At 44.9% G+C, this 27,466-nt stretch overlaps 1 protein-coding gene across 1 annotated transcript in view; it reads right to left on the bottom strand.

Annotated features, from left to right (window-relative positions):
* Nucleotides 1-27,466, bottom strand: part of LOC126204380 (serine/threonine-protein phosphatase 6 regulatory ankyrin repeat subunit B-like) — a 394,854-nt gene that overhangs the window by 248,430 nt on the left and 118,958 nt on the right. The window contains exons 2-4 of the mRNA XM_049938752.1: nt 26,736-27,312; nt 20,638-20,799; nt 5,351-5,929 (exon numbers count right to left, since the gene is read on the bottom strand). Of these exons, the coding sequence (XP_049794709.1) occupies nt 5,351-5,929; nt 20,638-20,799; nt 26,736-27,301 (1,307 nt within the window). The 5' untranslated portion in view covers nt 27,302-27,312. The remainder of the gene's footprint in view (nt 1-5,350; nt 5,930-20,637; nt 20,800-26,735; nt 27,313-27,466) is intronic.

Here is a 27,466-nt window from a genome sequence, read left to right as displayed (position 1 = left end):
AATTTTTTGGTACCGCATAAGATCGTACTTTAGCTAATAACTTAGATGTAGTTGTGATGCCAATGCTTCTTGGAAGACAAGAAATGTTGTATGCATTTCTTTCACAGCGGTGAAATGTGAGAAGAGCACAGGGTGCATTTTGCTTCATCGATGTCTTTGAAACTCATGTTGGTCGGCAGGGATGAGGTCTTTCTTTTTTGGAGATAATCGTTCAGTGAATATTAATGCAAGCCTAATTTACATTTGCTGTCCTAGTGACAGATGAACAGTACTTTATTTTAGTGTAGATCACTCAGATATCGTATATGCAATTTTGAAAAATTTTTCAAATGAAATCTGGTCATCGTGGTATAAATTTCCAGCTGATGACCCCCTCAGTGAAAAACATTAGTGGTACACCTGTATCGAAGTACTGATGTACGAAAGGATCTTTACCTACAAATGCTGTTGCTGGCATCAGTATGGAATGGTTCAACTTTTATAAATACTCAGAACAATTATTCCTCTGCAACTGTTGCTGAAAGTTATTAAAACTGTGTAATTTCCATTAATAAGGATATCAACAGTTCATTTAATTAAAGTAACAATAACTTAAATAGACTTTTTCCCTGATTTATGAGCCAAATCAAAGAACCTTATCTTCTGTACTGTTAATCTTTTAATTCTCAAGTCTGTGGCAGCATTCTGCCAAATGTGTGCCATATTTTGTATGCTGTGTAGTATAGTATATGTTGCTCTCTTTGTTTGTAGTTAATATGAAGTCTCCATCCTGAAATGAAATTTCAGTTCTTTGGACAGTTGTAGTTTGATGAGGAAAAATAGACATGACAACATTAAGAACATGTAAGTTTAATTTTTTGTACATGGAGTCATTCATTATTGGCTGTACAACTCCATCTGATAAGTATTTCAGCCGTTTTCACCGCCAAAAAAAAGTTCCTTAATGCATACTCGATTGAGGTTCACTTGGTTTTTGACGGTCTCAGACGGTGTTACATTACATCGCCATTAAATAATAGCTCATAATATAGATTGTAGCTAGTATGTGGAAGTCAGTGGCAGTTGAGACTGCTGATCATAAAGTTTTGTTTATTTTGATAAATTGGAAATTTATTTTTATCTGTAGTGCCATATTTGAAATTATCTATGTGATGCCTGATCTTTCCGATGGGCCCAAATGAACAGACACCATTTTGATCCTACAACCACTATGATTTAATCAATGTCCAGTGTTCGTTTGAGAAAATTATAGTAGACCTGGTTTGCACTCAGATGTGCCGAACACTGCACCATCTGGACTCAGTGGTCTTCACAACTGCAGAGACTACCCTAGCACCCTTCCTGTCAGACCAAAATTCTCAACTTATTCACACAATACTGATGTAGTGCCCCTTGCCTATTATCCTCATTACCATAAAAAATCGCAAAGCACATATAAAATGAAGGTGATAATTCCCAATGATCACTTTAATGGACAGGCACAGCACGCTTGAACTCTGATTGGAATTGGAGAAATGCCGCAAATAACGAGGATAATGGGGAAGGGGCACTACAACAGTCCTTGTTGTTGTTGTTGTGGTCTTCAGTCCTGAGACTGGTTTGATGCAGCTCTCCATGCTACTCTATTGTGTGCAAGCTTCTTCATCTCCCAGTACTTACTGCAACCGACGTCCTTCTGAATCTGCTTAGTGTATTCATCTCTTGGTCTTCCTCTATGATTTTTTCCCTCCACACTGCCCTCCAATGCTAAATTTGTGATCCCTTGATGCCTCAGACAATGTCCTACCAACCGGCCCCTTCTTCTTGTCAAGTTGTGCCACAAACTTCTCCCCAATTCTATTCAATACCTCCTCATTAGTTATGTGATCTACCTATCTAATCTTCAGCATTCTTCTGTAGCACCACATTTCGAAAGCTTCTATTCTCTTCTTGTCCAAACTATTTATCGTCCATGTTTCACTTCCATACATGGCTACACTCCATACAAATACTTTCAGAAACGACTTCCTGACACTTAAATCTATACTCGATGTTAACAAATTTCTCTTCTTCACAAACGCTTTCCTTGCCATTGCCAGTCTACATTTTATATCCTCTCTACTTCGACCATGAGTTATTTTGCTCCCCAAATAGCAAAACTCCTTTACTACTTTAAGTATCTCATTTCCTAATCTAATTCCCTCAGCATCATCCGACTTAATTCGACTTCATTCCATTATCCTCGTTTTACTTTTGTTGATGTTCATCTTATATCCTCCTTTCAAGGCACTGTCCATTCTATTCAACTGTTCTTCCAAGTCCTTTGCTGTCTCTGACAGAATTACAATGTCATCGGTGAACCTCAAGTTTTTATTTCTTCTCCATGAATTTTAATACCTACTCCGAATTTTTCGTTTGGTTCCCTTACTGCTTGCTCAATATACAGATTGAATAACATCGGGGAGAGGCTACAACCCTGTCTCACTCCCTTCTCAACCACTGCTTCCCTTTCATGTCCCTGGACTGTTATAACTGCCATCTGGTTTCTGTACAAATTGTAAATAGCCTTTCGCTCCCTGTATTTTACCCCTGCCACCTTTAGAATTTGAAAGAGAGTATTCCAGTCAACATTGTCAAAAGCTTTCTCTAAGTCTACAAATGTTAGAAACGTAGGTTTGCCTTTCCTTAATCTTTCTTCTAAGATAAGTCGTAAGGTCAGTATTGCCTCACGTGTTCCAATATTTCTACCGAATCCAAACCGATCTTCCCCAAGGTTGGCTCCTACTACCTTTTCCATTCGTCTGCAAAGAATTCGCGTTAGTATTTTGCAGCCGTGGCTTATTAAACTGATAGTTCGGTAATTTTCACATTTGTCAACACCTGCTTTCTTTGGGATTGGAATTATTGTATTCTTCTTGAAGTCTGAGGGTATTTCGCCTGTCTCATACATCTTGCGTACCAGATGGTAGAGTTTTGTCAGGACTGGCTATCCCAAGGCCATCAGTAGTCCTAATGGAATGTTGTCTACTTCCGGGGCCTTGTTTCGACTCAGGTCTTTCAGTGCTCTGTCAAACTCTTCACGCAGTATTGTATCTCCCATTTCGTCTTCATCTACATTCTCTTCCATTTCCAGAATATTGTCCTCAAGTATGTCGCCCTCGTATAGACCCTCTGTATACTCCTTCCACCTTTCTGCCTTCCCTTCTTTGCTTAGAACTGGGTTGCCATCTGAGCTCTTGATATTCATACAAGTGGTTCTCTTTTCTCCAAAGGTCTCTTTAATTTTCCTGTAGGCAGTATCTATCTTACCCCTAGTGAGATAAGCCTCTACATCCTTACATTTGTCCTCTAGCCATCCCTGCTTAGCCATTTTGCGCCTCCTGTCGATCTCATTTTTGAGACGTTTGTATTCATTTTTGCCTGCTTCATTTACTGCATTTTTATATTTTCTCTTTTCATCAATTAAATTCAATATTTCTTCTGCTATCCAAGGATTTCTACTAGCCCTCGTCTTTTTACCTACTTGATCTTCTGCTGCTTTCACTACTTCATCCCTCAAAGGTACCCATTCTTCTTCTACTGTATTTCTTTCCCACATTTGTGACAATTGTTCCATTATGCTCTCCCTGAAACTCTGTACAACCTCTGGTTTAATCAGTTTATCCAGATCCCATCTCCTTAAATTCCCACCTTTTTGCAGTTTCTTCAGTTTTAATCTACAGCGCATAACCAATAGATTGTCGTCAGAGTCCACATCTGCCCCTGGAAATGTCTTACAATTTAATACCTGGTTCCTAAATCTCAGTCTTACCATTATATAATCTGTCTGATACCTTCTAGTATTTTCAGGATTCTTCCATGTGTACAACCTTCTTTTATGATTCGCGAACCAAGTGTTACAACAGTAGTGGGTGGTAAATGTTGAGAATTTAACCTGACAGGCGGTCTGCTACAGTAGTCTGTGAAGTTGCTATGATCACTGTGTCTGGATGGGGCAGTAGTCAGGACATCTGCCTAGTAAGCAGAAGACTCGGGTTCATATACCAGTCTAACACAAATTTTGAACATTCCTCACTGATTTAATCACTGCTCCTTGGCAGCTATATAATTATTGCCTTTGCCCATGCAGAGCTCTTGTGTGGTATAGCATTGTGTAGAAGAAGAGAAAGAGAGGATGCTCTATGTGTGGACAGTTTTCTGAGAGTCTCGCTGTATGCTGACATAGTTACGTTACTCTGAGACATGTTGCATGCTACAGTTTGTGTCAGCAGAGTGGGAAAGTCGGCTGAGTAATATGCATGACATGTAACACGTCAACCAATCAAAAATTTCTCAAACATTAGTTTTCAGTATGACATTGTAGATATCTCTCATTGTCCCTCGTGGTATGATGATACTTGCATACTTACAAGTAAGGGATTTGTTGTGCCTAGAGGATAATGTAACCAGGAAAATATGAGTCCCTCGACACAACTACTGACCAAAAATCCATTGGAGAATCAGATGAAGCATTGTAATAAGCAGTTCGTTCCATTTTCTAATGTTCTGTTGTTGCTAGAGATGGAGATATAAACTGTGCAGCATTTGCAAACATTTTGTGTTCTACATATTTAAATACCGTATGGGATATTGAGCCTATTTCGGATATATTGTTAATTCTTCAGTTACAGAGTTCTATAGTGTGCAAAATTGTGTATATTTTTTAAACGAGTTATACAATGTGACAGCGGGTAAGCTATGCCTTGTCAGTGGTGCAAAGAAAGTGTTTTAAAATGGAGTACATGGTATCTGTATATGAACAGTGTTTTTCATCTGTTGAGAACTGAAAGTCGTGTCAGTTGCCAATAGCTCCTATTTCAACGTGTTTCTAATTTGTAAGGGTTTATTATAAACTTATTTTCATTTCACTTACTAATTATTGGTGTGCAGTAGAGTATTAATATAAGAGGTAGACTGTTACAATCGAGAAAATCTCTCAATACTCTACTTCTGAATTTCAGTCAAATATCTGTTCGTAGGTCCATGACAGTGTTGAACTTTGGAACATGCTTTCGCATTTGAGAGAGGTTTAATGGTTCAGTATTTTTTATAATTTCAGAAATGCCCTACAGCAAATCAAATCTGTGTGCCATTATTTAAAATTGAAATAAGATGATGTTCTAAACATCTATTGGAGAGTTCACTAAAACCAAAAGCCATACAGGTGTAAAGAGGTAAAACGGTCTCCCTGAAGTGGGAGTATTGAAATAGTGAATGACCACAGGTTTAAATTAATCATATTCTTTATTTTAATAACGAAGAAAAGTATTGGAATTGAGCGTTCTTCGTTTTACTCCAAAGATGTCGGTAGGACTGCTAGCTTCATCTTAGCATTTCTATCAGCTGCTGGTGGTTGTTCTGCCTGGCGAGGTCCAGTGGTGTTTTCCCCTGGTTATTCCTGGCCCTGCGGTCAGCCCCAGCCTCAAGTAGTGCAGATGCCACCCCTGCGTGGCCCTGCAGAGCTGCATCGTGCAGCGGCGTGTCCCCCCACTGATCCCTGGCGTTGTGGTAGGGAGTGGCCGCCAACAGCAGCCGCACCACAGCCTCACGGCCATGGTACCCAGCCAGATGGAGGGGCGTCCTCTGCTTGCTGTTCCTGGCATTAACCTCTGCCCCTGCTTTCAGCAGCAGCCGTGCCACAGCCTCGTGGCCATGAACTGCAGCCCTGTGCAGGGGCGTCTCCTGCCAGTTGCTGGTCCTGGCGTCCACGTCTGCTCCACCCTCCACCAGGCACCTCGCTGCCTTCACGTGTCCCTTCTCTACTGCCCAGTGGAGGGTGGTCCACCTGCTCTCGCGGTCATCCCTCGCCCCGACGGTCGCACCAGCTGCCAGTAGATTCTGCAGCTCGTTGACTGCATCCTCCTTCACTGCCTGAATCAATCTCCTGTTCTTCTCCTTTTCAGGAATGCTCCTGTGCAAAAAGGGGAAATTGTCTCATTTTTCTCCAAGTACACATTTTTGATTAAAAGCACTGCAAAAGAACCTGAGACCAGTTCCAAAAGTATATCTGTCCAACGACCATTGACTAATCTGCTGTTTTCTCTATTTATGTTACAAAACAGTGGGACAGCATAATCCCAAAGTCTTCATCAATTAAAAACCTCTACATTCCATCACTCCCGATATTTAGTCATCACATTCTGTCACATTAATTCCTGACATTGAGTGTTTTGAGCTCAGAATGCTGCTGTTATTGTCATTGTCTTCCACAGAAACAGATGCCTTATGAAGAGTTCTCTATGTGCAGAAACCCGTTCTTAATACATCAAAATATGGCACACGAAACTACTCATTTTATTTAGATACATATAATACTGAAAGGGCAGCGGAAGAGTCAATCCCAGAAAACTCGCCCTTCTAGGCCTCTGCCAAGTCGCCTTCAAAACTGGTTCAAATGGCTCTGAGTACTATGGGACTTAACTACTGAGGTCATCAGTCCCCTAGAACTTAGAACTATTTAAGCCTAAGGACAGCACACACATCCATGCCTGAGGCAGGATTCGAACATGCGACTGTAGCGATCGCGCGGCTCCAGGCTGTAGCACCTAGAACCGCTCGGCCATCCTGGCCGGCAAGTCGCCATCGGTCTGGTGGGAAGAATAACGTGAGACGGCAGATAACGCGGCGAGAGAAACACTCTAAGGTACAGAAAGTTCTCTTCCGTGGCTTGTCGCTTGTAAGTTTTATCTCTTCCAAGCAAGGGAGTAGTGTCTGTACAAAATTAAAAAAAGAAAAAAAAAACAGGGAAGCTGCTGATATTTTGTAATAGCTCACCTATCCGATACTGCATGACTATCGATTGGAATAAGATCTCGAGAACAACATCAATTAATACAGCAGTGGGAAAACTACAGGGAACATCTAAAATTGTTTGAAAACATATTTAATGCAACTTGACCCCAAAAGGATTAGATTGGAAAAAAGTGAGCTCATGATAGAGCATTAGATGGAAAACGTACTAAATGGGATTTTGAACCTATTGGAAACGACTTTAGCAACAGTCCACAGCAAAACTTTGGGACCAGGACCGAGTAACATTGACTATTCATTGCTCCAACATATGTTGGAGAAGGGATGATTTCATTTATAGAATAGCTTTAAGTACGGACCAACCAAATCTACAGCGCAGAAATGAAGACTTCTCGGATTTATAGCTATTTTAGAGGGACTTATACGCAAAAGAATTGCAAGAAAAAAAATTTATCACACTCATCTTCAGCAATGATGCTGTTAAAATACTACTATGCCAACATACCGAAAATTATCTATTATACTGCATTATAGAAGCAACGCAGGAGATTTCCGCATAAAGAAGACGACCTTCATATTACAGCTCAAGGTGCGCAATAGAATAAAGGCTAATGAAAATGTAGACAAGCTGCCCAGGAAAGCTCTTTACATCGCTGCAGCCAAACATGATGAAGTGCCACCCGACCATTATCTTCATGCCATAAAAACTACAATCAGGGCCTGATGGAATGAAAATCTCTAACGCTTTTATGACATCGGACATAGACACTATACCCCAGTGGCAGCTAATCTCCCATTAAGCCCCAAGTACCAAAACCGCAGGTACAACAGAAACTTTGCACTGAGGTGACAAAAGTCGTGGGATGCCCCCTAATACCGTGTCCATTTGCCCTGCATAGTGCAGGGGCTCGGTGTGGCAAGGACTAAACATGTTGTTGGAAGGCTCTTGCGGAAATAATGAACCGTGCTGCCTCCACAGCTGTCCGCAACCGCGAAAGTGTTGCCGGTGCAGGAATTTGTGTACGAGTATGTTCCATAAATTTTCGACGGCATTCATGTCGGACGCTAGAATTCTCCAAATTATTCTTCAAACCTATCGCAAAAAATTGTAGCCCAGTGACATGGAGACCATGTGAATCCATTCATGGACTTCATATTCCCAGAATACGATGGAATATGGGTGGATGACAATGCGCCAAGTAGCCGGGCATAATCATTTTCAGTCAATGATCGGTCCAGTAGGATTAGAGGACCGAGTGCATTCCATGTAAATATAGCTCAAACAATTGTGGTGCCTTCACCAGCATGCACGGTGCCTTGTTGGCAATTTGGGTCCATGGTTTCGTTAGGCTTGCCCCAAACTTGAACCCTACAATCAGCTGTTCACAATTGAAATCGGGACTCATCAGACCAGCCCGCGGATTTCCAGTCGTCTAGTGTCCAACTGATATTGTCAAGAGCCCAGGAGGGCGCTGCAGGCGGTGTTCTGCTGTTGGCAGAGGCACTCTACCCGTTAACGCCAAATTTCGCTGCACCGCCCTAATACACTCCTGGAAATTGAAATAAGAACACCGTGAATTCATTGTCCCAGGAAGGGTAAACTTTATTGCCACATTCCTGGGGTCAGATACATCACATGATCACACTGACAGAACCACAGGCACATAGACACAGGCAACAGAGCATGCACAATGTCGGCACTAGTACAGTGTATATCCACCTTTCGCAGCAATGCAGGCTGCTATTCTCCCATGGAGACGATCGTAGAGATGCTGGATGTAGTCCTGTGGAACGGCTTGCCATGCCATTTCCACCTGGCGCCTCAGTTGGACCAGCGTTCGTGCTGGACGTGCAGACCGCGTGAGACGACGCTTCATCCAGTCCCAAACATGCTCAATGGGGGACAGATCCGGAGATCTTGCTGGCCAGGGTAGTTGACTTACACCTTCTAGAGCACGTTGGGTGGCACGGGATACATGCGGACGTGCATTGTCCTGTTGGAACAGCAAGTTCCCTTGCCGGTCTAGGAATGGTAGAACGATTGGTTCGATGACGGTTTGGATGTACCGTGCACTATTCAGTGTCCCCTCGACGATCACCAGTGGTGTACGGCCAGTGTAGGAGATCGCTCCCCACACCATGATGCCGGGTGTTGGCCCTGTGTGCCTCGGTCGTATGCAGTCCTGATTGTGGCGCTCACCTGCACGGCGCCAAACACGCATACGACCATCATTGGCACCAAGGCAGAAGCGACTCTCATCGCTGAAGACGACACGTCTCCATTCGTCCCTCCATTCACGCCAGTCGCGACACCACTGGAGGCGGGCTGCACGATGTTGGGGCGTGAGCGGAAGACGGCCTAACGGTGTGCGGGACCGTAGCCCAGCTTCATGGAGACGGTTGCGAATGGTCCTCGCCGATACCCCAGGAGCAACAGTGTCCCTAATTTGCTGGGAAGTGGCGGTGCGGTCCCCTACGGCACTGCGTAGGATCCTACGGTCTTGGCGTGCATCCGTGCGTCGCTGCGGTCCGGTCCCAGGTCGACGGGCACGTGCACCTTCCGCCGACCACTGGCGACAACATCGATGTACTGTGGAGACCTCACGCCCCACGTGTTGAGCAATTCGGCGGTACGTCCACCCGGCCTCCCGCATGCCCACTATACGCCCTCGCTCAAAGTCCGTCAACTGCACATACGGTTCACGTCCACGCTGTCGCGGCATGCTACCAGTGTTAAAGACTGCGATGGAGCTCCGTACGCCACGGCAAACTGGCTGACACTGACGGCGGCGGTGCACAAATGCTGCGCAGCTAGCGCCATTCGACGGCCAACACCGCGGTTTCTGGTGTGTCCGCTGTGCCGTGCGTGTGATTATTGCTTGTACAGCCCTCTCGCAGTGTCCGGAGCAAGTATGGTGGGTCTGACACACCGGTGTCAATGTGTTCTTTTTTCCATTTCCAGGAGTGTAGATACGTTCGTCGCACGTCCGATATCTCTGAGCTTATTTCACGTTGTGTTACTTGTCTGTTAACATTGACAACTCTACGCAAATGACGCTGCTCTCGGTCTTTAAGCGAAGTCCGTCGGCCACTGCGGTGAGAGGTAATGCGTGAAATGTGGCATTCTCCGCACACTCTTGACACTACTGATCTCGGAATACTAAATTCCCTAACGAATTCCGAAAAGGAATGTCCCGTGCGTCTAGCTCCAAAGACCCTTCCGCATTCATTTAATTTGCGTCGTGCGGCCTTAATCACGTCGGAAACTTTTCCACATGAATCACATGAGTACAGATAACAAAAAATGGTTCAAATGGCTCTGAGCACTATGGGACTTAACTTCTGAGGAACTACTTAAATCTAACTAACCTAAGGACATCTCACACACCCATGCCAGAGGATTCGAACCTGCGACCGTAGCGGTCGCGCGGTTCCAGAATGTAGCGCCTAGAACCGCTCCGCCACACAGGCCGGCACTACAGATAACAGCTCGCCATTGCACTTCCCTTTTATACCTCGTGTACTTGATACTACCGCCATCTGCATATGTGTGTATTGCTATCCCGTGACCTTTGTCACCTTAATTTATAGTAACATTGGCACGTCTTCGCTTCAATCACGGGACATTCCGCCAAATGTCTACTACCCGAAAATGATCAAATATTCTTCATTTGAATGCGGAAGTAAAGAAAATGTTAATCACATTTTCTTCGGGTGCCACAGAATGAATCCAGAATCTGCGAAACTATTACAGTACCTGATGTCCTCTGTAGATGCTTTGCCTACAAACATTAAGATCCTTCTAGCAAGAGAATGACAGAAGTGAAGAGCTGTTGTACATGTTTGTAACAGCTGCTCAAATTGGAATATAGAATTACTTTGCAATACAGTAAATACGTTAATTTTCTCAGATCATTACCTTACGGAAGGCTATACACAATCGTTTTCCCTCCCTCTATTTGCTAGTGCAGATTCAGCATACAGTAGCTTTCAGGGTCTGTATGAGGATGTAGGTGTGGATGTACACTACTCCTCCACATTTTATTGCGATTTCAAATGTGGATTTTCCTGCTATGTTTTGGGTTTTGTGTTTTACTGTCAGACACTAACCTGAGCCACGTGGAAACCATTTTGTTTAACGACTGTTAATATTCTGTTTCAAGCTACTGAATCTGTGACGCTTGTCGCTTAGTGTACTTCAGTGCTAGCGCCCTCTACCAGCTGTAGCTCTTGTTTCTATAAATATTGGTCGACCTCATGCTATTGCTAGCCTAGCTCATACACCTGCGTGTACAAATTCTGTCAGGCTCCACTCGTATGAGAATATTTCTAATGGTATGTTGTGGCTGTTGGCCATTTTATTCTTTTTACTTATCGTTCAGCCAAGTGAACCTATCATTGTTACATTTGTTTTGTATTTTGTAACTCGTTTGATGATAACAGGACAAAATTAGTTATTGTGTGGGCAGTGCGTGGGTAAAAAGGGCGTTTAATAAACTGCCCGACATTATTTGATGTTCGTTTACAGACTTTATGTCTTCAACGAATAACCATAAATTCTCGTGTCATAGAACATCTTTTCGAGCATTCTCTCAATTTTATACCCCCAACTAACACGCTTTCCAGATTGTGACAGTATCTAAGTTCTAATAGCATACTCCTTTCAGCTACGTTAGAAAATCTCGTGTTTATGGTAGTTCCATCAGTCGTCTCACATTCTGCGTGGTGTCTGTTTGTTCTAAGTCGTGTCTCCCTACCACTTTCGCGCAACGATGCTCTGAGCGTGTTTTTTAGGGAATTGACTAGTTTGAACCTGGGACCTGTTGCTGGTAAGGAGACGCCAGACCACACATGACATGTAGAGTTCAGAAGAGTCCAGTGAGACTAGCGATGATATAATCAAATACTTAATTATTTCAGCGTCAGCTCCACTGCACTCCCTGTAAAAGAATCTTAATACTAACTAAATTTAGTGGAAGGGATTTAAGGCTTTGCTATTTTTAATTAGCTGGTGAACTAACGTCGCAAAAGCAGTTAAGTTTACCACTGGAAATTTTACTCCACTCACAAAACATTGCTTATAAATTGCGCTATTGATGAAAGGAAATGTTTAATACAGGATGATAAAAACCAACTACTTTCATCAAAAATGTGAACCAATATTCCCTGAATGGGTTTCCAAGTTCTACAATGAATCGAAGGATAACCTATGTCATATCACATCTATAATCTAGATTTAAATTAAGTTTCATAAAAGAGAAAACTACCAGAATGGTCTAAAGTGACCCTCAATTATCTTTAATTGCTTATTTAACTTGTCGTAAATTACATTGGCTGATGTGGCTTCTCAATAATTATATAACAGAAAAATCATCACGTTTCAGATTTTAACTTCCAGTACCAAATGTGAATACTATGATGTTTAATTGACGATCGACACGAGTATTACGTAAAAAGGGGATGTAACAGATAAGATTTCTGGAGTTTTGAGTGAAGCCTTATGCGCTATTATGCAGCGTTGCGTGCGTTCATTACCTTGTCGTTGGTTAGGCAGCGTCAGGGGGCGGTGGGCCGTGCAGCTCCACACACCTCGCCGTCTCGGTAGCAACTCCATAACTTCTCTCTACTACAATTTACTGAAGTGGGTTTGCTCACTCGTTGATCGTATTACTTTGGTTAATTTAATGTCAGGATTTATTCGGAGCTATGTGACATACTGCCGGATTTGCTATCATGTCAGGGTTTTCTTGGAAGGTGTGGGTTTGCCTGAAATCATGTCAGGGTTTTCATGGAAGGTGTTGGATTTACCTGACACCTTACAGTCGGGAATTCTTTTATAGTGAATTTTCACGCCTACCCATTTGATGTACGTCATTAAAATTTGATTTTTTTGCAGATCTCTCTTCTTTTTTGCAGCAAACGTATTTCATCGGTGTATTCCTTAGATATATCTAGATAGTGAAAGCCTGGAGACCTTGTAATGTCTCAAGATGTGTTTCCACGTCAGTAGCATGTAATGTTGCTGACAGTAGCCAGTATCATCGAACAGAGCTTTTTAATTGTTAAGCTCTCCATTAACATTGATTCTGTATGCCGCATTCTACATTTCCCACCTGTGCGTTAAGTCCCATTCTGTTCACAGTTTTAACATAAAATTGTGTTTTAACTCAATCATACACGATGTCACGTCATGGATTGTGGGGAATCCGCATCAGAACAGAATAGAAGCGTATGAGATGTGTTACAGACAACTATTGAAAATTATGTGAACTGATAAGGTAAGGAATGAGGAGGTTCTGCACAGAACCTGAGAGGAAAGGAATATATGAAAAGCACTGACAAGAAGAAGGGATGGGATGATAGGACATCTGTTAAGATATCAGGGAATAACTTCCGTGGTGTTATAGGGAATGGTATAAGTTAAAAACTGCAGAGGAAGACAGAGATGGGAATACATTAAGCAAATAGTTGAGGACGTAGGTTGCAAATACTACTGCAAGATGAATAGGTGGCACAAGAGAGGAATTCGAGGTGGGCCGCTGATGACTCAAAAACCACGATGTCAAAGTCACGAAATTTATGGTTAGTTGTGATTTGTAGATTGAGGTGGGAGGTAAAATATACCTGTTTACTCTGCCAGTAGATCTGAAGTGCTCCTAACTGTAGTTGTTCTGAGTTGTGACATAGATTCTCTTCTGAAGTTATTTTAATCGGACTGGATGTCGACATTCAGCAATCTTACTGTGGTGATCCTCTTTTGTTCCTTGCGAGTAAGTATTAGCTCGGCTAAAGTTTCATCATATGTACGTGTAAACTAACCGCCACTTGTCGCTCATGGCTACTCAAAAAATTGCACTGGTACTCTTACAATGCTCACGCCTTTATTTTTTAAGACGGCTGTCTCGCACAATTCTTATTTGGTTATAGCGAATACTATGCTGCCGTTCTTTCCCAGTTATTTGGCCTATAAAGGTGATGTGCAGATGTGCAAGTTGACTCCGGATTCACGTATATATTAGAATGTCTACAACTGTGTTATGTAGTAGCTTACTAAGTCTGGCATTGCCCGTTATCTATTCTGCTGGTGCCTGCTTTGCCCCTATATCCTCTGTGTGAATCTATTTTATTGGCACCCACCTACATAAGGAAAAACGATCAGTAAAAATGAAATTAGAGAAATCAGAGATCACACGGAAAGATTTAAGTGTTCGTTTCTCCTACACAACGTTAGAGACTGAAACGTTAGAGAAGTAGCTTGAAGGCGATTCGATGAATTCTCTGGAAGCCTCTCAATTGTGAATTGCAGAGTAATCGTGTAGGTATAGTGTGTAAAATCAATGTTTGATCTTCTTCTTAGTTCTCTCCAACATGTACGTTTAAATGTCTCTCTTGTAAAATGTAGTTGTGTTATTTTTTTTTTTTCTTTATTGAATTTCAATTCCCCCCGAAGGGGGCGGGCTGGCAGCAGCTTAGTATGCCGCTCTTCAGCCGACAGATTTTGTGACAAAGATCAAGAGAACAAATAATAAAAAACAGGCGATAAAATCGGAGACTTAGAGAGTAACAAGGCGAAAAGAAATTGTGGAACTTAAAACAACAACAGAGGGATGATGATGCTAAGAAAAATACATACGAAGCAGACAGGGAAAACAATAGACAATTAAAAAAAAACACGGCGACAGTCTGGATTCTGTTCGCAAAAGACATAAAATTCACACCGAGCGACAGCATGGTTTCTGTTCGCAACATGAGAAAGACAAACAACACTGAATAGTCACTGGAACACTGCACTAAAAAGTTGGCAAATGTGACACCACAGTCGAGAGCAGGTGGGGGTGACGGGACAGAAGAGGGGAAAACAAAAAAGGGGGGAAAGGAGAGTAAAAGCGAAGGGGGGAACCGGGAAAGGAGCTGATGGAGGATGAGGACCCATAAGAGGGGTGGAGGGCAGACGCGACAGGGAGTGGGGGAGGCAGAGGAGGGGAATACAAAAGGACTGGGGGGAGAAGGGAGGTAGGGAGAGGTTGAGTGGGGAGAAAACAGGACGGAAGGGCGGGGGGGGGGGAAGAGGGAGCCCAGGGAAAGGACAGAGGAAAGGAGGGGGAGCGAGGATCAGAGTTGATAGGAAGGATAAATGGAGGGAGAGAGGGCATCATCCGGGAGGGGGAGTTGACGGAAGCCACCTTGGGAAAGGAGATGGAGGGCGTAGAGATGGAGGGTAGGGGGGACACAACGGTGAAGACGTGGCAGGGGGCGGGGATGGGAGAGGAGAGGAGCAACCAGGGGGTGAGGGGGTTCAAGACGGCGGGAGGTGTAGAGGATGCGGATATGTTCGAGGAAGAGGAGCAGATGGGGGAAAGGAAGGCGAGGCGGAGTGCATGACGCTCAAGGATCTGGAGGGACTGATAGAATTTGGGGGGGGGGCAGATATCCAGGCAGGACTGGCATAACAGAGGATGGGACGGATTAAGGATTTGTAGTTGTGGAGGATGGTAGAGGGGTGCAACCCCCATGTCCGGCCAGAGAGGAGTTTGAGGAGTCGGAGGTGGTTGTGGGCTTTGGATTGGATGGAGCGGAGATGAGGTATCCAGGTGAGGTGACGGTCAATGGTGAGGCCAAGGTAGGTGAGGGTGGGGGTGAGGCGGACAGGACGTGCGCAGACAGTAAGGGAGAAATCCAGGAGCCGGAAAGAGCGAGTGGTACGACCTACGATGATTGCCTGGGTCTTGGAAGGATTGAGTTTCAGGAGCCATTGGTTACACCATGCAGCAAAAAGGTCAAGGTGATTCTGGAGAAGGCGTTGGGACCGTTGGAGGGTAGGAGCGAGGGCGAGGAATGTGGTGTCATCAGCATATTGCAAGAGGTGTACTGGAGGGGGGGGGGTTGGGGCATATCTGCCGTGTACAGGAGGTAGAGGAGAGGGGAGAGGACAGAGCCCTGGGGCACACCGGCAGAGGGGTAGAAGGTGTGGGAATTGGCATGATGGATGGTAACATAGGAGGGGCGGTGGGAGAGGAAGGAGGCCACCAGACGGATGTAGTTGATAGGAAGGGCGTAGGTTTGGAGTTTAAACAGGAGACCAGGATGCCAGACACGGCCGTAGGCCTTTTCGAGGTCGTGAGACAAAAATGGCGGAGCGGCGGGAGTTAAGCTGGAGGGAGAGGAGATGAGTGAGGCGGAGGAGTTGGTCATCAGCAGAGAAGGAAGGTCGAAAGCCACATTGGATGTTTGGGAGGAGGTGGTTTTGGTGGAGATGGATGCGCCGGGAAAGGATGGATTCCAAGAGCTTGCTGAACACCGATGTGAGACAGATAGGACGATAGGAAGTGGCATCAGATGGAGGCTTATTGGGTTTGGAGAACATCAGGATACGGGAGGTTTTCCACAGGTCGGGATAGAAGCCAGTGGCAAGGATGACATTGTAGAGGGTGGCAAGGAGGGAAAGGAAGGAGGGAGGGCAGTGTTTGAGGTGGCGGTAGGTAACACAGTCGTGGCCGGGAGCAGTGTTGCGTTTAGTGCGGAGTGTGAGGCTGATGTCCTGTGCAGTGATGGGAGTGTTAAGCGCAGATGGCGGGGTGTGGCCCAAGTACTGGAAGCTAGGAGCAAGGGGAGGAACAGAGGTATTCGTACGGTCCATGACATCAGGGAAGAGGGAATAATCAAAGTGGGGATCATCTGGGATGAAAAAAACATCAGAGATGTGGGAGGCAAAGTGGTTGGCCTTACTGAGGTTGTCAGGAAAGGGACGGTCATTAAGGAGGAGAGGGTACTGGGGGGGTGGGGCGGTTCCCAGTAAGGCGGTGGAAAGCAGACCAATACTTGGAAGAGTTGATGGGGAGCGTGGTGTTGAGTTGTGTACATGTCTGGCGCCAGGCTCGGCGTTTCTTCGCAACAAGCAGGTTGCGGATGTGTCGCTGTAATTGCCGGTGGCGGGTAAGTGTATCCCGGTCACGAGTGTGGAGAAAAGAGCGGTAGCGGCGGGACTCTCGAAGGAGAAGGACGGCCTGTGGAGGCAGGGCGGGGCAGTGAGGGTGGATGGCTTTGGTGGGGATATGGGCGGCGACGGCGTCAGGCAAGGTCTGGTGCAGGAAGGCAGCAGTGCGAGAGATGTCATCAGGAGACTGGAGGGTAAGGTCGTGGCCGTCAACCTGGGTGTGAATGGAATCCCGGTAGGCATCCCAGTTGGCACGGGAGTAATCATGGACAAGTTTAGGAGGGACGGCAGGGCGAGGAGCGTGGCGGGGATGGCGACCGTTAGAGATAGTGAGGAGGACAGGAGCATGGTCACTGCGAATGAGGTCAAGGACATCCGCGGTGATGCGCCCAAGGAGGTTTGGAGAGGCAAGGACCACATCAGGAGTGGTGTTGGATTCGGGCCGGGTGTGCTGAGGCAGGGGAACCAGGTCTCCCTGGAGAGTGGTGAGAAACTGATGCCACCGCCGGAGGTCGGCAGGATCACGGCTGTGGATATTGAGGTCGGCGGCAATCACGTAGGTGGAGAAGGTGCGGTCAATGTGGGCCAGGAAATCGTACGGGATGGGGGTGCGAGGGCGGACATAAATGGTGGCACAGGTGATGGTAAGGGTGGGGAAGAAGAGGCTGAGGGTGAGATGCTCGGCAGGATTGTTGAGAGGTTGGGGCCGGACAGGGAGGTGCTTGAGGTGGCCTATAGCAACTCTGCCACGCGCGAGAGGGTACGGGTTATCGGTGCGGTGTAGAGTGTAAGGAGCCGTGGAGATGGAGATACGGGGTTGAAGGAAGGTTTCATTTAGGACGAAGGCATCCACGCGGTGCTGACGTAGGGTGTGGAGGAAGAGGAGTTTGTGGGTGGGCAGGGAGCGAATGTTGTGGTACAGGATACGGTACGGTTGTTGTACCATGGGAGTGGAGAGTTAGACAAGGGTGGTGAGGGGGGTGGTAGTTGTGTTATTTAGCCTAGCTAATATAGCTGGAAGAATAAACAGAACTGTACTCGAGATACTTGGAGTGTACTCTTTTCAACTTGCGAGATGTGGCTGTTGCACATATCTCTACTCAACTACATCCACAACACCACTTCTCTGATTATCTCGAGCAGTCACTGAGCCATGGTAAAAAAATGGCTGTTTTGAAGAGCGCCCCGCAGCGCGTAGTGTGAAGCAGTCGCCCTCCGTTTCTGGCGGTGGCGCCGCTGTGGAAATCGCAGCTTTGGTGTCTCCCTCTGGTGGGAAAGGGGAAAAGTTGCCTGTTCACGTGCATTTAAGGGGGGCTAGGATCTCGCCAGCCGGTCAGTCTGGGTCAGTCTCTCGTCCCCAGCTTGCTAGTCTGTCTCTCATCCGCATTTGTTAGGCAGTTAGTGTTTGTCTGTCGTTCAGAGTGCTAATATGTCAGTCGTTCGGATCACCCTTTAAAGCCAGCAATATGAGAGTCTTTCCATTCCGCAAGTAAGAGAACTCAGCGAGTCGTCGCCCAGTCGGGGCTTAGTTCCTGCATCTGAGTCTGCGCGTTAGGCCGCCAGTCTGCTCGAGTTTGCTCAGGCAGTGGTCATTGGCAGTTGGATCGATCGGTTGGTCAGTCTCGCACTGAGACACAAGATGACTTGTCCGTCTTGAGCGTCTGCGTACGAGAGGTCGCCACGTGAGTCCAGTGGGCCGCGGCGTATAGCGAGGGGTAGTGACTTTGCGGTCGAGACGAGAGCAACAGAGGTCAACCCACGACATCGGTCTCGCCGGTGCGAGGTGCGACGCCGTGACACGGGAGATCGGAGCGTCTTCCTGCGTCCGTTGAAGCGGCTGGCAGCGGACGGTTCGGGGAAGGATTTGGGGGTGCTGCGCCAGGTCTTCTCGAGAAATCTCAGTTTATTAGAAGTTAAATTCTACTTCTTTTCTTGTTGAGGTCACTAGCCGTTTTGCTTTGGGGTCGTCCAACCATTCGTCTCCGTTTGCCCACCCGCAAGAAGGAGGTTGTTTATAAATTGGGTGGTCCGCTTTTCCATTGTGGAGTAGGGGCGGGTTAGAGCAACCTGCGGTTCATATTGTTCGGTAATCTCCCTATAAATCTACCGTACGTTAGTAGCTGCCTCTGTCATGTTTGTCGGATTTCGTGCGTTAACGAATTTGTTGCTTGGAGTGTAACGGCCTAATACCTGAAATATGTTCTGATCTTTGCATACTTTGATAGTATTGCCTATGATCTTGAGAAGCGGTATCTGTGTACTGTAGAGCATCTTTATTATTTGGCCAACTTTGTAGAATTGTATGTAAGATTGCATTTCATGGGCTTTTATTTAAATGATCATTTTAGTATATAAAATTGCCACCCTTTCACCGTAAGACTTTTCTTAGAAGTTAAAATCGAGTTGCACCTTCGGTGGCAAGGTTAATATTTTAATTGTTTGCGTTTTGTACCATTTCCATCCGTCCTACGGGGGGTGCGTAGTTTGTGTGCTTATGTAAATTGTAAAATTCTTAGTTTAAAGTTATCTGGTGTGTTGCAGATTTGCACCAGTGTAGTCTTTCAGAGGCTGTTGTGAGCGGTCGTAACTACGGCCATGTCAAAAAGGGGGGTGACAAGGTTCTCTGCCCAAAAGCTCATACAGTCAAAACTTGTGTCTTTCTGCCTCTGAATAAATTGTAACGTTGGTATTTAGAGGGTGCTTTCTGATTATAATTTTAAATCTGTTTGTTAAAAAAAAGCTTTTAGGCAGATTAAAGTGAAGAAAATTCCCATTTGTTAAAAGGAATTTGGTTATGATTTCATCAGTTACTCCCTGGCAACTACTTCCATGCTTACATAGTGTGATTAAATGTGTTAATGTTCTTGATGAATCGCTAGTAAGTAAAATAAATTCTTAAGAATATTCTTTGAAAATAAACCACGGTTCAGTCACCTTATCCATTACGCCTTCTGAGCACGTCGGCATACGTGACTCCCTTTAATTGAGCTTGATGTCTCCACGTTTGATTCTGAAACACTACCACCAGTGTTTCTCAGCTGCATCTCTCGTAGTAGGGTAGCCCACCATTCTCTAAAGACTTCGTTCCCCCAGTTGTGTTACTGCCACGTACCCTGTGGTGAACTTCAGAATCTAATGTATTTAAAACGAGTATGGGATTATCATGATGGTGCACAAGTTCATAGCGTTTTTGTTTTTCATGATGGTATTCCTGTAACTATGGGTTTATCCATCGACTGTCATTTTTACTTCCTGTGGATACTTGAGCATACATACTGTCATTGTGTGATTTGTAGATAGTACGTGGAGCTGTGGGCGCCAGAAATGGAGAGCAAGAGAATAAATTTTAGTCCAAAAGAGGGTTGACAGCTGGGGAGACAGCTAGAAACATTTGTACCGTGTATGGGGTTAATGCCATTGGACAGTGCATGGCTAGAAAACAGTTTTCTGGTTTTAAAGGAGGGTCTACGCTCAAGTAGACCTCCATTTTGATGAAGATCATTAAGCGCATTAATCTACAATGATCCACGTCAATTTAGAACTGGCAAATGTAATGAACTGTGACTATTACACAATCGTACAACATGTGCATGCAAGGGGGAAGGTTCAAAAATCAGGTGTATGGGTACTGCATGTTCTAAGGCAAAATCACAAAAGCCAGCGGCTTGACATATATGCATCTCTGCTTGCTCGTTACAGTGAATGAAACCTTCCGTCCTGAACAAAATATAATGCACACTGTGAACCCAGAGAGGGATGTAGAGAATTAATTTCATCCATGGCTAGTCGCCAACTGAATTTATAGAAGGAATAAGTTCTCTTGATAACTGTTGCCTCTATGTTATCAAATATGCGCTACAGTGCCATTCGATTTCCTCACACACAACTCCTCGTTGATGCCCCCACAAGTCGCACTGTGTAGTGGCGGAACTCACCGCAGGCGAGAGACGGCAGAGTCATCTGGCGGAGAAGCGGTGCGGCTGGCCGTGGGCGGCGCAGCAGTGGCAGGGGTGCGGCTGGTCGTGGGCGGCGCAGCAGTGGCAGGGGTGCGGCCGCGGTCTCCCTGCGGCCCACTGCCGTCTGCAGAGGCTGGCGCGCTGCAAAGACAGACAGGCAGGGTGTGGTAAACTCTGTCCACTTGGGGGCCAGAGGGCAGCTTACTACATACATCGCTGCTGGGGGTTCGTCTTCACACGAACAACAGAACACACACAGCCAATGACAGTAGTGGGTCTGCCTAGATGAATAACTTACCCACGATCTAATCTCATTACACATGCTTCTCTTGAGTTCCTCAGACCAGTAACTTACCATAACAAACGATAAAAGAAAGTACAAATGGAATGTAGAGGCAACGACATCAGTTATACTAGAGTAATACGAGAACAGTTCGAAAACATGACAAGAATCACACGGAAACTGCAACAGCAATAACCTTTGAATGTGGTTATTGTGGTACTGTTGGTGCTCGAAGCTCATGTGTTATGGACCAGGCTGTAGGAGTCTCACGTAATAGCCAGGGGGGCAGCACCTTTCGAACAGACTGGCGAAGGAAGTTCAGGTAAATAAAGTGCACAGAATTTGTGATGCAAAGAAGTTATTCAAATAACATTCTTAAACCTGCAGCACTTTAATTTTAATCACAGAAATTGAAACATTTCTCACTGAAAAATTTAATTCACATTGGCCATGGGGCCTCTCACGGAACAGGTGAACGTAAAATGTCATCTGACTAAAGTCGAATAATAGTGACAGGAAAACCTATAGACGATCTGTAAATTCATTCACGCCTGACAACTAATCAGAAGTTGTGACTCCAATGAAATATAAAATTCCGTTTCACTACTGTACTCAGTGTAATCATGTTTACTAGTTTGTGAATGGGAGATTTCCTTGGGAATAAAGGAGTCAATCTGAATGGAAATAATGAGCATGTGTCTACATATGGCAATCGACGAAGTCCATTTCTCTAAAGACTCATGAAATCGTGATTACAGATAAAAAGTTGTGAATGTCAGCTTCGATTGGTGCCACAGAGGAGAAGACACAGGTTAATTACTAGTGCCTAAAAGATAACCACTAAAGTTGCCATGTTCTGGCGTGTGTTTGTATACAGGACCTTTATTTTATTTTCAAGACTGCATATATCGAAAACGACGCATTGCACAAAGAAAAAATGTTGTAGCTGGAAAGCCAATATTAAGAATGGAGACATCTGTTTTTACTACAACTGACCACCTCCAAACCATCCCTCCAGCGTTTGTGGGACCAACTTTCTCTTTTCAAATAGGAATTCACCATTTTTATTGCTTATTCGGATTCTACATCAAAACATTCATGTGGCTTACCAAACCATTGTTCCCCATTCGCGTAATCAACAAATATCAAGTGTGGCTGCTTTTTCACTCAAAAACCGACGTATTCGATGATATGTTTTTGTTTTGTAACGGTTGATGTTGATGTTCACACATTACTAGAGAGCTGCAAATGGAATTGTACAGTACGAATAATACGGCTAGACATTGATTCTATGGTAATATAGTTTTAAATTTCCTATTGGGTTGACTGTGGTGAGTCGCCACACTGAAATCCCGCTATTATGGTCAATCATTTCGGTTTGTGTTTTGATCCAACTGCCGTAACTCTCGCACTGAGAGCTACATGGCTGCCGTCAGAATACAAACCACAGCTACTGTACTAAGGTAAAATGTCCAGAAGTGACCGTGGCAGGCGCACCTGCCACGGATACTCACCAAAATCGAGCACCCCACTGGTGAGAGGCTAGGAGACTCACTGACATGAAGCATTCTGATGGGAACACAAAACTATTACAACCTTGTCGTTGTCCCTGCATCAAGTTACATGGACGAGTAGTTTATAGCCAGACATAGACACCGCTAACCACATTGTGCCGTACAGTCAAATTGTTAGCTCTAAAATAAATTTCGAAGATAAATATCGGACCTTTAAGGCACTAAGGTTTACATTTACAATGTAGAATCAAATGTGTCGGTTCTTAATTGCACATACTGGAACACTTCATATTCGACAATTACAGCGCCACTTACAGTGTGTGGGAAACAATAGTTAGGTTACCCATAAGTATGTTTTGGCGCAGATTCCGAACATGCAATAAAAATGGGGGATTCGTGTTTCAAAATGCAAGTTTAGCTCATCCGTGCATGAGGGTACACATATATAATGTTGTACCATACTATGTACAGACAGTCTTTGCGCAAACACGTTGCAAACCTTAGGACCTGACGTTCCCTGCGCTCTTGCACAGTCGTAAATACACCATTAAGTGGGCTGTGCCTGTCGGTATAGACTGTCCATTTTGTGGCCAGCCGACCGCTGTGGCTGAGCGGTTCTAGGCGCTGCTGCTGCTGCTACGGTCTCAGGTTCGAATCCTGCCTCGGGCGTGGATGTGTGTGATATCCTTAGGTTAGTTAGGTTTAAGTAGTTCTAAGTTCTAGCGGACTGATGACCGCAGATGTTAAGTCCCATAGTGCTTAGAGACAACTGAACCATTTGTTTTGGTGGCCACATTTCCACAATCAGACACCCAATCTGTTGCTGCCCAGGGGAAAATAAACATTAATGACTTGCTCCTGCCACATATATTTTGACGTACGAACCAACCTAAAAATATACTATTCCTAATAGATGTAATTATTAGTCTATGAATGCAGCAAAGGTGATGTTTGTAATTTCTCTTTATCTCATCTAGAAACCTGGGCGATTAATTAACTATTGACACATCATGAAGCCCACTGGAAACATGCAAGTGTTAAGACTGGGAAGTTGTGTGGGAAACTGATGTTATCGTAAGCAAGTGGACAAATAAGACGCAGTGGTGCATGACACCAGATTCAATGAAGAAGGTATTGCTTATGAGCTTTAACATGGATCCCATTTCAGTTATCAAGAGTATTTACGAACTTTACTTTGAATAACACACATAGAATTAGATTTAAAGCTAATGAGTGTTAGGATACCTGGAAATGACAGCTGTAGTGGTAAACATTTCGTTTTTAAATTTATTTTCGTTAGGTGCTTTTGAGACTGAGATATTTCTCATTCAGCTGTCTTTTGTAAACCAGTCAGGCTGATTAGGCAACGTTATATCAAAGATAAGAATTGCAGTTTACCATGCAGCTCATGAACTATGGCATAAATATTTAAACATATCTGAAAATAAATTTTTTAGAATTACAAGGATCTAGGCTTGTTAGGAGTATTTATACCGTGAGACGGTATGTAAAAGATAATATTGGGATCTGAACATTTCATCAATGTTGCATTTGTTTTGGAGATGGACCAGCTAGAATAAAAGATGACATAGGGAAGGTCCCAGCACAAAGACATCGAGCAGAATGCTTCAAATAGCCTTAGCCTTTAGTAACACAATAGAGACGTTCAAACAACACAGGGACAATCAAGGAGAGATTTGATAGCTGCTATTCAAAGAAGCAAGCAGAGCATTTTGATGAACAGAGCTTCCTCCCAGTTTGTGTAATGGAAGGGAATGTACTTAGCTACTGCATGCATCCTGAGAAACAATTAAACAGAAACAGGTAGAAATGTGAATACCAGCCATGATGCTGCTGTTTTGGTCTTAGGACTGGCTTGTTGTATCATGAGGTGGGCCAAGAATATATAGGGAGTAAGTAGCTACGCCATCCACCACATCTGCTTATGTTAACTTCTTTACTGGAGTCTTATATTCGTGCTTTGACTCGGAACCACACACGTCTTAGGGCCTAGCATGCTTCTTAAAACTTATACTTAACTACTTCAACTGGAGAAAGTAAGGGATTTTTTTTACGGAAAATATACTTTTACTACATATAACTAGCAGGAAAGCAAATGAGAGATGCACAACACGCAAATCTGTAGTACTGATGTGGGAATAGTGATTACCCTGTCCATTTACTTTACTACACCTATCCCAGTGGTTAACATTTACTGTGTGGTAACATCAGAAATGAGAAATTATAAACACGTTGGCGGCGTCCTTGAGCTGTGCTGCAGTCAGCTACCGAGTACATAGTGCTGGTATTCGGTTAAAGACACACTCCCCATCTTCATCCCTGTACATAGCATGACGCCATTTATATTATCTCCTTGTCGTCAGCAGCAGAGGAACCCAACAACAATAAACACTCATTTGCATCAACAGGTTAATAGCGACCCTGTACAGGACACAGAACATGGTCTGCACACTTTCTTGACCAGGCTGCAAACTGTAAACATCACTGTGTCTGCCTCTGTCTTGAGCAGCACATAGTTGTATCCACAGTGGTTCCTGTTTTGTCCACAGTCAATGTACTTTTTGTTCAGAGGCTTGATGTCGGAATCTAAATGACTGGTTCTTCCACACATAGAATTTAACAGAACTGATGACTGCAGATAGGTTCAAAGTAATTTGTATGGCTACGAAAAATTTCTCTCTTCCTTGAATTTCGTTAGCTAGTTTACCTGTTAATAAAAGCAGTTCAGTTATAGTACTAAATGAAGCTGTTGCATGAATTTGAGGATAACATCAAGAGATATCCGAAAATTGACATCAGTTATCATGTACAGTGGTGGAAAAAAATTGGAGCACCAAGAAGAAGTTCTGCGACATAAAAGAAAGTTTGTAGGTGTGTTTCTACATCTGAAAGATTACGCCTATTCAGATTTCGTATCAGTCGCATAAGAATTGCGCTAGTAGCGCCACTATGAGGATGCAAATCATTCAAATATGTACTGTAGATCATGAGCGTTAGCTACCTTTGAGATGTTGATTGGGACAAAGATGACATTGTCGTACTGCATCTGCAGCAATAATCTGAGCAGCAGTTGGCACCACAGTGACGCAATGAAATGTTAGAAATCGTTTACATCAAGAACAGCTCCAATCCATACACCATGCAGCATGCTTTCTACTGACCCCAAAAGACCGTCATTTGCGACTCCATTGGGGTGAAGCGAGAGATCATTAGAGAGCAGGTTGGAGGTCTGTCGTGTTTTCTGATGGAGGCTCCTTCTGCCTTGCTGCCAGTGGTGGCTGTATGTTGGTTAGGAGGAGGCCAGTTGAGGACCTGAAGCCAAACTGTCTGCATGTTAGGAACATTGGACCATCAGCTGGTGTTATGACCTTGGGTGGAATTTCCTGTGAGAGCAGGAGCACTGTCGTCATTATCCAATGCACCCTGACTTTAAATGTGCGTCAGTCAGGTGATTCGACCTGTTGTGCTGCCATTCATGAACAACATTCCAGGTGTTTTCGTACAGGATTACTCTGGCCCACATAACCTGTTGTAATACAACATGCTCTACCGACTATCGACATGTTGCCTTGATCTGCTCGATCGCCGTGTCTGTCTCCAATCGGGTACATATGGGACATCATCGGATAGCAATTATAGCATCATCCACAAACAACACTAACTTACCCTGTATTGCCTCACCAGGAGCAACAGGCATGGAACTCCATCATGCAAATTGACATCCACTACCTGTACAAGACACTGCATTAACGTTTGCATGCTTGCTTTCAACATTCTGGTGGTCACTTGGCTTAGTAGTGTGGCAGGATATCACATTCGAAATGGCAAATCTGGAGCTTACATTAACCTGTGATGTTAAATACTTACCTATGTTACCTACACAAACGTGTTACCAAAGTTTCATTGAACTGGATTAATTAGTCTTTGGTGTTGTCACTTTTTCCTGTCAGATGTCTCTCTGCTACACCAAGTTCAAATGGTTCAAATGGCTCTGAGCACTATGGGACTTAACATCTTTTAACATCTTAGGTCATCAGTCCCCTAGAACTTAGAACTACTTAAACCTAACTAACGTAAGGACATCACACACATCCATGCCCAAGGCAGGATTCGAACCTGCGACCGTAGCAGTCCCGCGGTTCCGGACTGCAGCGCCTAGAACCGCAAGACCACCGGGGCCGGCTGCTACACCAAGTATACTTATTAGCTTGTAAATACAAAAATAGAAATGTGGAACACAGACCTTGTCACATTCTTACCTGGCTGCTGCCAGAGGACTCGCAAGCAACTGACTCAGTCTGACCACGTCTTCAGGCTGAGTGCGCACCGCATCAGCCCAACCCCGCGTGGTCATAACCTGGGTGACGTTGGCCTTGATGAAGTTAACGGCGGCCTGCCAGAGGCTGGTGCAGGAGTGCCTGATCGCCAGAACAGCTGTGGCCGCCGCTGTCTCGACGGACAGCTGAGCGGCCACGAGCTGCTCGCACCGAGCCTTCAGGGCCGACACGCCGTATTTATCAGCGGCTGCCAGCAGGTGGGGGGCCAGGCTGGGCAGCTGAGGGGCCTGGAGGGTGTAGAGGTAGGCGACCAGCTGGCGCAGCACCGGGCCCTCCACGTCTGGGATTGCGACCTCACCAGCCGTGGCTTCCAGTGTATCGTGGCGAAACATGCCGCCAAACACGGGGCTTCTATCGGCCAACACGGCCCTGTGCGCCACGAGACGTGTGCCGCCCGCCACCAGTGTGACGACTGCGCCGTCCCCTGCGTCCAGAAGGGCGCCCAGGTCCACGGCTGTGGTCTCCATAACCTCCTGGGTGGGTTCCATTGTGGATGACTCTGGAACATGACGTCATTCAGCAGCCCTTTCTCATCGCAAGGCACTCTCTATGCCTGTGTGAACCACAGGCTGAACTGTGTCAAGAAAAAGTGGGTAAATGATTTGACATCTTGACACTTGGCCTTCATGTCATGAATAGGTCTCTCAACCTTC

Source organism: Schistocerca nitens, chromosome 9 (genome assembly GCF_023898315.1).
Source record: "Schistocerca nitens isolate TAMUIC-IGC-003100 chromosome 9, iqSchNite1.1, whole genome shotgun sequence".
Taxonomy (NCBI): domain Eukaryota; kingdom Metazoa; phylum Arthropoda; class Insecta; order Orthoptera; family Acrididae; genus Schistocerca; species Schistocerca nitens.
The sequence above is the reverse complement of the archived record's forward strand: the minus strand, read 5'-3'. Positions and strand labels throughout refer to the sequence as shown.